Below are 15,321 nucleotides of genomic sequence, written 5' to 3' on the forward strand. Positions count from 1 at the left end.
TAAGCGTTGAAGTTGGTCTAGTCCTATACCATAAGAATCGTTTCAAAAGTGAAAAACTTCCACAACCCGTTCGATTCACTCAAGCAAGAAAAATAACCTTCGACTCAACGTTGTGACGTCATGGTTTGTGAAACCATGTGGAATCAGGCTGAATCAAACCGCCCTCGATTTTGTGCAACACGCAAAAGAGCTTCATAACGATTGTTTAAAATTGTATCAATTAGGCGTGAAAAGATTAGGAAGCAACTCATTTTAAGTTACAGTTTGTCAGCAATATCATTTATTATGTTTGCTTTGCGAAGTATTTCTATTCTACTGGTAATATTCGTTCTTGAAGGATTATGTTACGGAAACGAAAGTAAGGGAAATTCAATTTTTTTGTGTCTTTTTGTGCTTAAATTACTGTAATAGTTTGCTTTGATTTATGTTATGTTTAGCCTAAGCAAAAATAGCCTAAGGTTGCATTTTCTCAGCCACGTTAGTGGCACAATTTTTTTTTTTTCGTTTAATAATTTAATGCCGAACGCAATTTTGTGTTCTTGGAACGTTATTTGCTTTCACTATCAAATTCGTTAATGAATGGAAATCATAATGGATAACGTTAATGACACATTTTGATTCCAACTTTAAAACACAAATGAATAAACGAAGAAATTCACATTCATGTCTATAATAAACGTAGATTATAAAATTATTTTATGTCAGAAGTTACTTTATGTTCTATTTGCATTTTGAAAGCAAATTTTGGTAATAGAGTAGCGCCTAAAAGCTATTCTGGAGCCCTGTGGCCCAGTTTCAGTGTCACCCGATGACAATGTTTTTGCATTATCTGGCGCTTAATTCTGTATCTATTAAATATAATTTTTCGTTGATAGTATATGGTTTAAATCAGATATTTAATGAGCATCTTCCCTACGAAACTCATTTCGAATTGAAATCAACATAATATGGAAATATACTTCAAAACAAAGCATTTTGAAACAGTTTCTTTTCGAATTGTCCGAGGCACTGGTCACAATTTTAATATCAATGTCACAAATACCAACAAAAAGAGAACCAGTTTATTGATTACTACGAACATAATTATACTACAATGTTGTTTGAAGCAATTTTAGAGGGTTTATTCCATTGTAAAAACAACAATTTGAAAGAAAAGCGACATTGTAAGTTGCTGCTTTTCAGAACAATAGTTTGTCTTAAAAAATTGTTTCAACGTTTACCTACAAGCTACAATGTGTAGGTTGCTGGGATTCTTTGTAATGAGAATATTTATATAGCATACCTTTATTATCGTAATTTTCCTTTGTTTTGTTCAAACTATGGAAACCGACAAGTCACAGTTTCATGCATCCTATCAAATGACCTGTACATTAGGGTGGCTCGTTTTTGAACATTTTTTTTTTAATTCTCTCGGGGTAGTGGGGAAATGGTGCCAATGAGTGAGAAAACGCTCATGACAAAATTTGAGATTTGTAAAAAATTGTCTTCAGCTTCCTCATGGGGCCCAAAAATCGAAAAATGGGGTCAAAAACGCAATTTTTTTTTTAAATATTTTTAGTTTGGGTAGATACAATATTGTTTAGATATGTCTAATTAACCTATAAAAAAAAATTGGAGTCATTTGAATTTCCTTCAGCTTCCTAACAGCTTTTGAAAATTTCCATTTTGCTGAAAATTTCGCATTTTTGTGGGTGGGTACATGATACATAATTGCGTTAGACATTTTGCCAGCTATAAAACGTCATTGTATTTCTCTTTATAAACCTGCCCTGAGCTGTTGCGTCATTTTTTAATGAAATTGGGTTAATTTGGTAGGAAAAAGTGACGTCTTTTATTTGAATTTACGTCACTGACGACGTTTGTAGTTATGTAACCACAAACAATGCGAAATTTTCAGCAAAATGAAAATTTTCAGAAGCTGTGAGGAAGCTGAAGGAATAATTCAAATGACTCCAATTTTTTTTTATAGGTTATTTAGATATATCTAAACAATATTGTATCTACCCAAACTAAAAATATTTTTAAAAAAAATTGCGTTTTTGACCCCATTTTTCGATTTTTGGGCCCCATGAGGAGGCTGAAGACAATTTTTTACAAATCTCAAATTTTGTCATGAGCGTTTTCTCACTCATTGGCACCATTTCCCCACTACCCCGAGAGAATTTAAAAAAAAAGTTCAAAAACGAGCCACCCTACTGTACATATCTGATACCCGGGTTCTAGAATAACAATTTGAAATTTAAAACAAAGTCCACATTGATGTACCTCAAATATGCTACTGAGTTTAATACTGGGTCAAACAATCCATCTAAAGGAAAGTCCCTTTTTGTATGAGCTAAGTACAGTCAGTGTTGTAACCACATATAGTCCCAATATTTTTCAATTGTATTTTCAAAGTAGGTCTACATTCCAGATAGAACAAAGCTTTTCGGTAATGAAAGGTTGATATAGCCCCTTCAACTCGGCTGCTTGACACCATGGATTTATTTAATTAGCGCTTGATCAAGTGTTTGCTTTTGATTTTAGGCTTGAATTAGCTCATTACATAGTTGTTGCTCTTAGGCAAATCACATATTAATAGTCACTACATCATTTTGTGCCGCATATCGACGCTTTTGGTAACATGCTATAAAAATGTACATTTGAGCTTGTTGGTCATTGATTGAGTGCATTTGCTGCATAATTTCATTGGATAAAAACATGCACAGTTGCACATGGTAGCCGATATAGACAGAACTTTGGGGAAGACAGGAGAAATGTGAAGAAGCAACTAATTACAGTATAATAATAATGCAATCACAATGTTCATAATTACAATTATAAAAATAATATATAGTAGTAATAGTAATAATAATGATAATTTCAATTGTAATCATAATAATAACAAGAATTAGCCCACATAATTTGAGCATTCTTTTTTATATGCGTAGGTAACTGTGGAGTTCCAATATCTGTGAACTCAAGAATAGTTGGAGGCGAGGAGTCTTCTGCCGGCAAATGGCCATGGCAAGTTTTGTTTCAAATTATTGTGGACCCTGGATATAGAGCAAGTGTATGCGGAGGAACATTAATTGCCAACCGATGGATAGTCACGGCTGCGCATTGCACGTATGAGTAAGTAAAAAGGCTGATTAAAACAAACTTTATTTGGCCTCAAGAAAACTTTTTTTTTCCTGACAAGAGTAAAGAGAACAAAACCAAGGCAACAAAAGTTTTCGTTTTTTAAAAAATGTAATTTTGCTTTTGAAATTTGTTGTTTTAAAAACCCACAAGCTACATTAATGCAGTAATTTTTATTCTTAGTTTTAAATGTATGATTAAACATATGAAAAAGGTAAGAGATCATGTACAGTACATGAATATGACGGCGGTTGGTTTCTCCCTGTGTTATTTCTAGTCCGATTGTGTACTTCAAACGCATGGCGCAACAAACCTGCTTCGATTGTGAAACAAAATGACCAAAAAATGTTGCTTTAAAATAAAACAAAGCTTCGTCTTGTTTTCAATTGCCTTTGTATCAAATTACCATGTTTTGATTTAGTGGAAAGTTTTAAACCAATGTGTCGAACGGAAAGAAACAAGGGGGTAGCCAGCACTAAATTTCGGGAGGGGAGAGGGAAATAAGTATTTTTGCACGTGTCCGCCGGCTGCAAGTCACCGAAGGCGGAGCATCTACAAGAGGGTCAGAGGAGCCTCCGCAAAAAAGTTTTTAAAATTGCGCATTCTGAGACTACTTTCAACCTAAATTGATAATAAAACTTTGTTAACTGGTTTTGTAACAGAGTGTGAATTTTTTATTTAAATATTTCAGTGGGTGGGGCGAGGGCAATTGCCCTCTTTGCTCCCCCCTGACTACACCTCTGAAAGAAAAATATGTCGTCTGCTAAAAAAAACTTGAATAGAAAACTTGCGGACCATTAGCCCATGGGTCACCAAACTTTTTTCTCTGAGGGCCGGATTGCTGCAAGATTAACAGCTACGGGCCGGATGCATATTGTGAAAAGATATACAACTATTTAGAATCTCCATAGACTTGAATTGAGCACAATAAATAACAAAGTCAGCGGTGGAATAGCAAAGTTGTGATAAAAATCGAAAGGTTGCTGGAAAAGTTATCCCCTACTGTGATGCACTACAGGGCATCGAGCTCTTGAAAAAACATTACATCTTTCCAAATTTGGCCTAGGCTGTCCTCATTTGCGGTGGCCTAATGATAAACAGCAACGTCAGTCCTTTACAAAAAGTTTGGTAACTTTTTTCCGTAACAGTTGTAGTGCAGCTGTTATTTCCGCAGCACGTGTCGGGCCGGATAAAATCAGTTCGCGGGCCGGTTTCGGCCCGCGGGCCGTAGTTTGGTGACCCCTGCATTAGCCTAATACCAATAAAGTATTCATCACTAAATCAAGCAAGAATTCATTGATCATAACAACATGTTGTTGGCAATTTTGCATGCTTCTGAAACTTTGAATTGTTGCAGAAGATCTTGTCACCTAGGCTGGCAATTTCAAGGTAATCTAGCTATTGTATTCATCAGAAAGTTACTTCATCCACCAAGTTTTAGTGTATAAAATTTGTACATGCCATTTTTTGTTTGCGGGTTGATCCTAGGTTAAACCACCCTCTCTTGATTTTAGCAATTTCTTCATTTAGGCTTCTGACCTAAATGTTTGTCTATTGATGAAAAAAAAGTAAATTTTTCCTGTGCCTGGTTAAGAATAGTAGGCTATGGCTTTAACCTTTTTTTGCAAGCTTTATACAAAGTATAAATATAGCCCACAGCTGTTAGCGCAGTTTCAGCCACAAAAGGAAATTATTGTTGGCCTGTAATCCCTGTATCCAAGTGATTGCAGCTTCACAAGCCACACTGCTCAGTCAGTAGGCCTATAGGCTATGTGAGTTTATGAGAAAAGACACTAAAAGTTCTAGACTCTGCCTAGACTCGAATAGACGTCTTCCGTTACAGAGTTTGGAATGCAAATAAATATTTGTTTTTTATTATTTAGAAAAACTGTACATAAGCTCCATATGTTGCTGGGGACTTTGAAGTACCGAGATTCTGAAGATGCTACCAGAAAGGAGTTTCCAGTGGCCAAAATTATACAGCATCCTAGTGAGTGATTTTAAACTAAGCATCCGGCAGTTAATCACAATTATAAATTATAATTATTGGAGCCTAATTGATGAAATCTATTTCATGCCAACATTGACAACATTTGTTGATGGCTACTTGACGGCTTTAGTAGTTCAGTCCAATTATTTAATAAATATCCTAACTGTGAGAGAATAAAGTGTAGGCCAACCCTATATTTATATTCAGCAGTATTTATAGCACAATTCCTTTAAAATTTGAAGAAATACTTGAAAAAAGCAAACAGTTTGCTAGATTTGTTCCAATTACTAAATAGTAAACTATAATTATAGCCTACATAAAAACTCTATTGAAAAAAAAAACTACAAACGTTTGTCACAATTGCGTTGTTGTTTGTGTTAGGCTACTACCTCGATTTTGTGAAGCATCTTTCGTTTCCTTGAAATGAACAGCTTGATCAGTTTGTCCAAAGCACACAACTCTTTTGTTGGACAACCATGTTAGCTTCTATCTTTAGGCAACGTATGCTGTTATGAGATTTCTTAAATTTTCAGATTATGATGACGACACCATTGCAAACGACATCAGTCTCCTGCTGCTTGGAGGCACAGTGACTTTCACGGATTATATTCTTCCGGCGTGTCTGCCGTCCCAAGGAGTAAACGTTGAAGTAGATTTAGACTGCTGGATTTCTGGATGGGGACACACTGAAGGTAACTGATTGTGATTGTATTCACTTTACCAAGAAAAAATTCAACCATTTCCAAACCATTTCCATTTCCAACCATTCCAACCATTTCCAACCATTTCTGAAACCTCAAACCTATCAACCAATCATAAGCTACGTTTTCCGTGACGTGAAAGGGCGAAAAAAAGATGATGCAAAACAAATTAAATGATGGATTCTCTGTCAGCTGGTTGGCTTAGGGCTTAGGGGTTAGGGCTAGAAAGTGGTAATTTTCATGACATGGGTTCGATTACCACTCCTACCATCTTTTTTCATCTGTACTACCAAATAAAGCTCAAAACAAGGATTAACTCCCTGGCTGAGTAGTAGAAGGGTCACAATTGGACAGTAGCCTCTTATAACATGTTCTGATTACTTCGATGTTTCAGTGGCAATGGCTGAATTCCTTCATGTTAAAATCGTTTCCGGTTGTGATCGATATATGTTGGAATTTGACAAATGACTGACCTGACAACGTATTGTAGCTTATAACTTCGATGTAAAGAGATGTAGGCTAAACAATTGGGCTTAGAGTTTTTAAATACATTCTATTTTCTAGTTTTGTTAGTATTTTATAAATGTTGCTGTTTAATTCTATTAATTTGTTGTCTATCATCTGTTATTGTTACTATAGATCATTATGTAAAAAAAATTATTTATGATATTATTCAAGTGTCAAATGAACTATTACGCTTGTCGTCGTCGTTATGGAATGTAGTTTTTTCAAAACTATACTTCAGAAAATTTTGTTTTTTACATCATTCGTAATTACGTCCTGGGTGATTCAATCGTCCCAAGATGTGTAAGTAAACTTCAGCGTTCAAGCTAATTATGATTTTAGGCTAATTATATTTTTGATAAATTGTTTTAAATTACAATTTGGGTAGAGAGATAACTTTTTTAAACCATAAACAGACATAACTCAGCAACAACACTACATTTAACATTATAAAAGCAAAAAAAAACAATATGCGAACGTTTTCGGCTAGTCCTACAGCCCTGTTCAAGCCTACAAGAATGTTTTAAAAATAGCTAAAATATCAAGTTCTGGCTACGATTTTTAGCAGATTCCCGTTTTTACAGTTGCCACTGAATCTCGGTTTACCCTTCGCGAGGCTTCGGTTCCTATCATCTCAAACGCGGACTGTGAAACTTGGTACAACAGAGGTTCTTCCTTCAACATTTCCTCAGCTCAAGTCTGTGCAGGGTAAGTGTCATATGACATGACGACATGAACTTACTACATGGGCAGCTTTTTTCAAAAGAACAGCATAGGCTAATGGTGAAAATTATGAACCACTGAAGCTTGAGTGTGATAAATTTTTTAACATAATATCAAGACTTTTGGTTGGTATGAAAATTAGGGAATATGTAGGCCTATATGTATTATAGCCTACATTGTAGGCCCTATCGTTTTTAGGGTAACTAAAGCTTGTTGCGGAAAAAACAGAAAAGTCATATTTTGTCGAAATTGAGTTAAGTGTACATTTGTAGTCCGAAAAGCATAGAGAATGATCTATCAGAGTTTCAAATTGAAATTCATTCGAATTCGACCAAAATAAGGCACCCCATTTTTGCCAAAGTCGAACCGTTTTTGGGAAAAAGTTGATGCGGGCAGGGTTTCCGCCAGAAACAGTCAGAGATGTACGTATACGCCGCAAATTCTACGCCGCAGACTTGCGGCGTAGACTTTTTGTTTACGCTAACGCTTGGGGCCACATTTTTTTCGATAGTTTGCGCTTGAGGCTACGCCGTGAAGTTTTCGCGGTTTTTTAGCGCATAGCGTCAACGCATACTTTTTAATGTCTTTTTTTCGCTACAACACGCCAATACCTTCCAGCGCTGCAGTTGAAAGAATGTTTGCAATGGGCAAAGACATATTGGAACCAAAACACAGCAAAATGTCAGATGAACACTTTCAGATGCTTGTGTTTTCTTAGTGGAAATTCAAAATAAAACTTGTTTGTTTCGAGTGGTTTATACCGAGTGAATGTTTGGCACCTAGCAAACAAAATTAGTTTACGCTAGTGTATGCGCTGAGCTGACGCCGCCAACTTTTTTTTACAAGTTGCGTTGACGCATACGACGTATGGTTTTTCGAACGTTTGCGTTAATGCTGACGGCGTCAATATTTTTTGTATGCGCGTACATCACTGGAAACAGTGATATGGCTGGGTCCACCAAAACAGAGAACAAACATTATTAGACTTTTGGATATCTGTTGGGAGCAATGTATCTCAATGAGATTCTTTTACGCTAAGCTAATCAAAGTTTTTGCACTTTTGGTCTTAACGTTTGCTATTACCAAAGCAAAACTAATAATATTAAAGAAACTATTACAACTTGTCACCTCCTTCTTTTCTAAATCTAAGTGACCAATTACACTAATTTGCACTCATGTTTTAATTTATTTAATTACTTTATTATTACATAACCACTGTTTTTTTTCTGTTGTTTAAAAGTGATGCCATGATCTGTAACAAAAACGACCAGCCAAACGTCATCGGCAAACGTTATAATTTCAAACCGACACTTTGGTGTCTGGGCAAAATGAAATTCATAAAAATCCTTCCCATACTATTTTCTTAACGAACCTATGCATTTTAAATGGTTCAAAAGAAACTATTTTGAAAAAAAGCTCATATCAACTTTTTGCACAAAAACTATTTGGTAGAAAGTTGACATGTGAACTTTTCGTGCAAAAAATTGATAAGTCACAAACATAAGAAAAAAGTTAACAAGTCCACATTTTATTTGTAAATACAGAAAAACTATAGAACCAAGTAGGCCTAAGTTAAAACTTACACACCCAGAATGTATAAAAAATCTCTGACAAACCAACATACCCACAGTAATATCTTTCAATGTGTAAATATTTTAGCATAAACTAGAAAACTTTAAAAGTTTTCTCAAAATACCATAATGCGACTTTTGTCCCAATCGGCCTCAACTATATTTACCCATAAACTTTTCTACCCAAACTGTACTGCAGTAGCCTAAGTTATAATTGTTTTTTAAGTTTCTTCTCTCCTCTTATGACATGCGGTTTCTTAATCTGGGTAATGAAAAAACAAAAATAGCCTGCAAAAAAGAAGAGGAAATAAGTAACACAAATTATAAACAAAACTTAGATATCAACTAAAATTCTGGGCAACACCTGCTCCTTTTGATTACGCCGGACAAGCGTTTACATCTAACTCCATTTCTGGGATCACAGCTGTAGGCCACTGAAAGAAAACTTGTTCAGTTTATTCTGATTCCTGACTATCGTATTAAAACAACACATAGGCTACCAAACAAAGCAGAGGTCTAGAAAAAGGCAAAAGTGACAAAACGCAAACGTTATAATAACGTGCTTGAGACCAAAATAGAATAAGCAGTTTAAAATTTGACACTGTTGCGACAACTTACTAGACTATTTACAGTATAGCACATTCTTTTGCAAATTAAAGCATCTAATCGATCGATTCGATTGATACAAACTTTTGTTATTATGTTACTGAAAGTTTTTGTACTCAGATTTGAAAGCGGAGGGGTAGACACTTGCCAGGGTGATAGCGGAGGACCCCTTGTGTGCCAATTGAATTCAACTTTACCATTCCAATTAGAGGGAATCACCAGTTTTGGAATTGGTTGTGCTGACCCAAATTACCCCGGGGTTTACACTAGAGTAAGCGAATACGTTTCTTGGATTGAGAATGAAATGCAGCGGAATTCAGGTACAAATGATCATGAAAAGGCAAATACTTAGGCTACAGTATTTCATCTATTGCTGTTTCAACATGCCAAAATTTTATGAAACCTTTACAAAAGAAATTATGTGATAAGTAGCTCAACTTATCTTGGCATTTCAACAAAATGTTGTAATTTAGAAAAAGTTGAAACTATGTTTAAATCTCAAAAGTTGTTTCCTTTTCTGAAACTTTGTGTTTAATGATCTTGATTTTACAGATGCTGGCCCATTTTTTTCGCTCCCACAAACTGCTTGTGGAAATACGATCACATCTAATCAGACGTTACGATTACCTGTTGACAGTGAGACGCAATTGTACGCACCTGCAATGGTGAGCTATCTTCCTAGCTTGACGGTTTAATTTGTTTCACTTATAATAAAACATAGCTATTGCTGAGCTTATACTTGTCGACAAAACTTCCATGTGTAGCCGTAGGCCTTTAGGTTATTAATTTTCTGTAAACAGTTGCAATATTCTGATTACTGTTCTTAAAATTGTGAAAATCCAATGCAATTTTTGTAAAGTTTGCTGTTGATATGTATATTACTGTGCATACATATTGCATCTGACTGCTTTGGTAACACGAAAACAATGTTTTTAGATTTTTTTCTTCTTTTATTTGTTTTTTTAAACTAAAGTGAATAGGGTAGATATAGGTAGTAGGCTATACAAGTATTGAAATAAGAAATCACCCTTACAACACGTTTGGCATCTACGGTATGTTAGGTCGTCGGACCACTCAGCATGCGACAATTCAGCAAGTGCTTCGACTCAGCAATTACATTTCAGCTACTGCCAAGTCAGCAAATGAGATTTACTTGCTCAGTCATCGCTTGCCAAACTGAATGTGCCGACTTGTGACATGCCAAGTTATGACTTGCTCAGTTGTTACTTACTCAGTTTCATCATTTACCAACTTCAGCCACTTTCTGAAAGGTTGCTACCCCAGTAGTCACTTGCTCAGTTGTTGCTTGCTCAGTTCACCACTGCTGACTTGTAGGAGACTCGTGTATTGGCATAGTTTCTATGTTTCATATGGGCTAGGCTACTTATTGCTTTCTAAAGATGACCGTTTGTTCGAGAAAAAAGTGTTGGTTGTTTATAAAACACAAATTTCCAATTGTACGGTATTCTACCTGAAATCTTCATCTTGGTATTCTACTACCTTGTCCAAATCCTTGCAATACAGTAAACAAACGATGGAAAACCGTGCAGTAGTCTAGTAGTAATGTGAATTGAAAAACAGTGAGTTGAACAAACGAAAGGAAAATCAGTTAAATGATGAATTAAGAATTATGTCGGCTAAGGCCTACATATCAAACACAAAGCTATCTTTATCAGATTACACAAGACTGTTTATTGGGCTAAAAACAAATGACTTACGGTTAAAGCTGTTTATGACAAAAAGAAAAGTTTAAAAGACAAAAGCATGTAATAAGCCCACATTAAAAACTTTCAGACCTGCACTTGGATTCTGCAACCCTCTTCTCCTACCACAACAAACGTCACTATAACCTTTTTGGAACGCATTGGCATTGAGTCTGGGTGTTATGACACATTAAAGATTGTTGGAAATACAGGTAGGAGTTTTATTACTGCAATATTAGTTACCAATTGATAAAAAAAAAACACGCAGCGACCGACTGTCACTGAACAATGTGACAGCAATAAAAAATCTGAATATTTTGCGTTGTAAGGTCAGCTTTAAAGTTGTTTTTGAGTGAATAGTTTTTTTTGCAATAGTGGTTTTAGTGTGCTCACACGTTTGTTTTTATTAAGCGCTATATAGATTAGCCTACCTATCTTTCATGCACATACAGTAGGCTAAATTATTTTGATCTCACCACTTTTTATTGTCATAAATTTGTTTTTGCTGTTAAGTGTCAATCAAAAGCAACATCCAGTGACCAGTTACTTTCAGACCCAGACCCGGGATCACTTGTTTTATTATTCACTTTTGTTCAGCATCGAATCGAGATGATTAGTTTTTAAAAATAAAATTTCACGCTATGGATTTCAACATTGATATATCATCAAAACTCGAATTTTTATGGGAATATACTTGCTTCGCTTTTACATTACAGGCGTTCAAATCGGTTCTGATATTTGTGGTTTCAACCTACCAATGGAGACTCATATACCTGCTGGAAGCTACGAATCAGTGAACTTAACTTTCGAATCAGACAGCAGTGTTCAATTTGTGGGATTTGCCGTAAACATAAGCTTCACTTCAACATCTGTTGATGAACCACATACGACCACTGCATCAACCTCTACAGGTAATTTCTTTTTTCAAGTATCAAAAAGAACTTTGATTTTATTTCAGTGAAGTCAAGAGTAGCTTTAATTATTCAGAAACTAATTAATCTCAAACCCATTTTATTTGAAACATTAGATATTGCTTACGTAGGGAAAATAATTCTCTGACATGAGGCTTAGCCTAGGAATCACGTTTTACTAGATTTAGAAGACGACTCAGCTCAAAAAACGTTTTGGATAAAATCATTGTGCTGGCATAAGACTACTCATTATATATTCAGTAATTCTACATTGGCTTAAAAGATAAAACTTAAAGGCTTGTTTTTGGTTTTCTGTGATCGACTAGACCAGGGGTGGGCAAAGTTGTTCAAAGAAAGAGCCGCTCGCGGATAAACCATAAACACCAGCGAGCCTCAAAATCAGTTGACATAACATAACAGCAATAAAAACACAATGATTGTTTATCCATATGAGTTATGTACTTGACTCACTAATGTCTGAAAATTTGGACGATAAGTTGTTAAAGCTGTGCGAAGTAATTCTTCCATTTGTCAAGGTTGCACGATGTTTTGATTTTACAAAGTTATAAATTCTTGTAAAAACGAATAAGTAAGTTCTGGGACTACTTCTAAGCTTCAACTAATCGCTGCTTTTAGCGACTTTACTAAACTTCCAATTGTTGCTGACTGAACGCAAAATGAGCCAGGAGAAGCACAATGTTGCTTTTGCAAAGTCACAATTCCATTGTTTAACAATGGCTACAGTAAAAGAGAGACTCTTGTTTGATCTTTGTGTTGTATTGGCCGCAAATTAGATTTTGCAGACAGTGTAGGCTAAGTCACAAATTTTAATTTATACCAACCGATTTTTGCGCCCCTATCAATGTGGCGCCCATGGCTCGAGCCATACCTGCTATACCCTAGGTACGCCACTGCTTGGTTGACAGTCCGAGATACATTTATAATTATGATCTTAATTTTTTTGTAATATTACGATTCAATACAAGAGCCGCAAAATTTATGTTGAAGAGTCGCATGCGGCTCGCGAGCCGCAGTTTGCCCACCGTTGGACTAGACACAATGGCCTATTTTATGACCTTTAAAGTACAAAACTAAAAGGACAACGTGATTGAGCTAGGATTTTGACATACAGCATATACCGTACCGTAACTTTATGTCATATGCTACCTGATGATGCAAATGTATATCGTCATGGACAAAAAGTTGGTAATCCTACTTTTCCAGCCACATCTTTTCCTCCGAGCACGTATCTTTCTGACAGCAGTACTTCAACAGCAACCCTCTCAACGGAAATAATCACGTCTGCCACCACTTCTACTGCAGGCAAGCGATTGGCTTGGTTTCTTTTTTTTTTCTTTTTTAACTGCTGCTTGATGATTGTGGTTTTGGAAGCTAGAGACATTCTAGAGCTGTGGAGTCGGAGGATTGTTGGCATGTACGAAGTCGGAGTCGTAAAGGAAAGGTCAACTCCGGCTTGATACAAACCAAAGAACAATAAAATTTTTGTTTGCAATATTTTTTGAAAATATTGTGTTAATTTTATAATCGCCTTGAATATCATGTCAAGTATCAGCCAACCAAGCGATGCTTGTTGTTCTAAGAAAACCTCTAAATGCATAAACACGGATAATGAACATAACCAATGCTTGCAGTTTCCCATACGGTTTGTTATCGCTGACATGTAATCTAAGGGTTCTATCAATTAGCTGTAGTCAGCCATCGTGAGTGTCTGAGTGATTCAAGCATCCTAGGTTTCGCATCGCCAGATCAATGCTACATTCACCAGTGCAGTCAAACTGGTACGCTGAATGGTGAAGATTGATGAAGGGAAGCACCAAGTAATAATAAAACTAGGCCATCGCCCAGTAGGGTTACCCGTACTAGTCTAAGTGAACTGCCTTTTAATCTGTAAGAAGCGCATATAACTTTTATTAAACTTTGTGGAACCTGCAGTGCAAGCAAATTCCAATAGGCTAATTGTACCATAAAGCCTCTTTTATATCTAGAATTCTTTTGAAGAATCAAATGCTACATCAGCTAATTGTTGAGATACACAACCAAGTATTTTAGCAATTGTGATAAAATTGTCAATTGTAGCCTATCTGTTTAAACACAAGTCGCTTATTATGACATCATAAAGCGCATAAGTGAGTCACACAGTATTTATGCTTTTGACCAATTTTGTGGGAGAGTTTCTCGAACCCGATATTAGGGAAACGAAAACCTTGTGTGGGGCGATCAAAAAATTGTCAAAACCAAAAAAAAATTTGCATGTATGTAATTATGGGTATTTCTTACCTTTTTGGCATACTAGCTTTGAAAAATAAAAATTTTGGATTTTTCGATCCACCCTATTCTATACTGGCTTAACAGATAAAACTTAAAGGATTGTTTTTGGTTTTCTCTGATCGACTATAGACACAATGGCCTATTTAATGGCATTTAAAGTACAAAATTAAAAGGACAACATAGTTGAGCTAGGATATTGACATACAGCATATACCGTACCGTAAAGTTGGGTCATAACCTACCTGATGATGCAAATGTACAGTATATCGTAGTAGGCAAAAAAAATTCATTAAAAATCATTCCAACTAGAGCTTCTATTTCATTTTGTTATGTTGAAAAGTTTACACGTTTGCATTCTCTCGTCAGTGTTTATGTTGTCACAGATGTTGGAGATACCAACACAAATGGAGCTAATCCTACTTTTCCAGCCACATCTTTTCCTCCGAGCACGTATCTTTCTGACAGCAGTACTTCAACAGCAACCCTCTCAACGGAAATAATCACGTCTGCCACCACTTCTACTGCAGGCAAGCGATTGGCTTGGTTTCTTTTTTTTTTTCTTTTTTAACTGCTGCTTGATGATTGTGGTTTTGGAAGCTAGAGACATTCTAGAGCTGTGGAGTCGGAGGATTGTTGGCATGTACGAAGTCGGAGTCGTAAAGGAAAGGTCAACTCCGGCTTGATACCAAAAAAAGAACAATAAAATTTTGGTTTGTAATTTTTTTTCAAAATATTGTGTTAATTTCGTAATCGCCTTGAATATCATGTCAAGTATCAGCCGACCAAGCCATGCTTGTTGTTCTAAGAAAACCTCTAAATGCATAAACACGGATAATGAACATAACCAATGCTTGCAGTTTCCCATACGGTTTGTTATCGCTGACATGTAATCTAAGGGTTCTATCAATTAGCTGTAGTCAGCCATCGTGAGTGTCTGAGTGATTCAAGCATCCTGGGTTTCGCATCGCCAGATCAATGCTACATTCACCAGTGCAGTCAAACTGGTACGCTGAATGGTGAAGATTGATGAAGGGAAGCACCAAGTAATAATAAAACTAGGCCATCGCCCAGTAGGGTTACCCGTACTAGTCTAAGTGAACTGCCTTTTAATCTGTAAGAAGCGCATATAACTTTTATTAAACTTTGTGGAACCTGCAGTGCAAGCAAATTCCGATAGGCTAATTGTACCATAAAACTTCTTTT

The 15,321-nt window shown here is 36.0% G+C and overlaps 1 protein-coding gene across 1 annotated transcript; it reads left to right on the top strand.

Annotated features, from left to right (window-relative positions):
- Positions 1-235: 235 nt before the first annotated feature.
- LOC145782417 (ovochymase-like) lies at positions 236-15,145 on the top strand. The gene is made up of 12 exons (XM_082594239.1): positions 236-358; positions 2,931-3,114; positions 5,004-5,110; positions 5,644-5,802; positions 6,900-7,023; positions 9,336-9,535; positions 9,768-9,880; positions 11,010-11,130; positions 11,635-11,829; positions 13,054-13,152; positions 14,502-14,645; positions 15,030-15,145. Exons 1-12 carry the CDS (start codon positions 286-288, stop codon positions 15,143-15,145), a joined length of 1,635 nt encoding a protein of 544 aa, XP_082450365.1. The 5' UTR covers positions 236-285.
- The last annotated feature ends 176 nt before the right edge of the window (positions 15,146-15,321 follow it).

Source organism: Aplidium turbinatum, chromosome 1 (genome assembly GCF_918807975.1).
Source record: "Aplidium turbinatum chromosome 1, kaAplTurb1.1, whole genome shotgun sequence".
Lineage (NCBI taxonomy): Eukaryota > Metazoa > Chordata > Ascidiacea > Aplousobranchia > Polyclinidae > Aplidium > Aplidium turbinatum.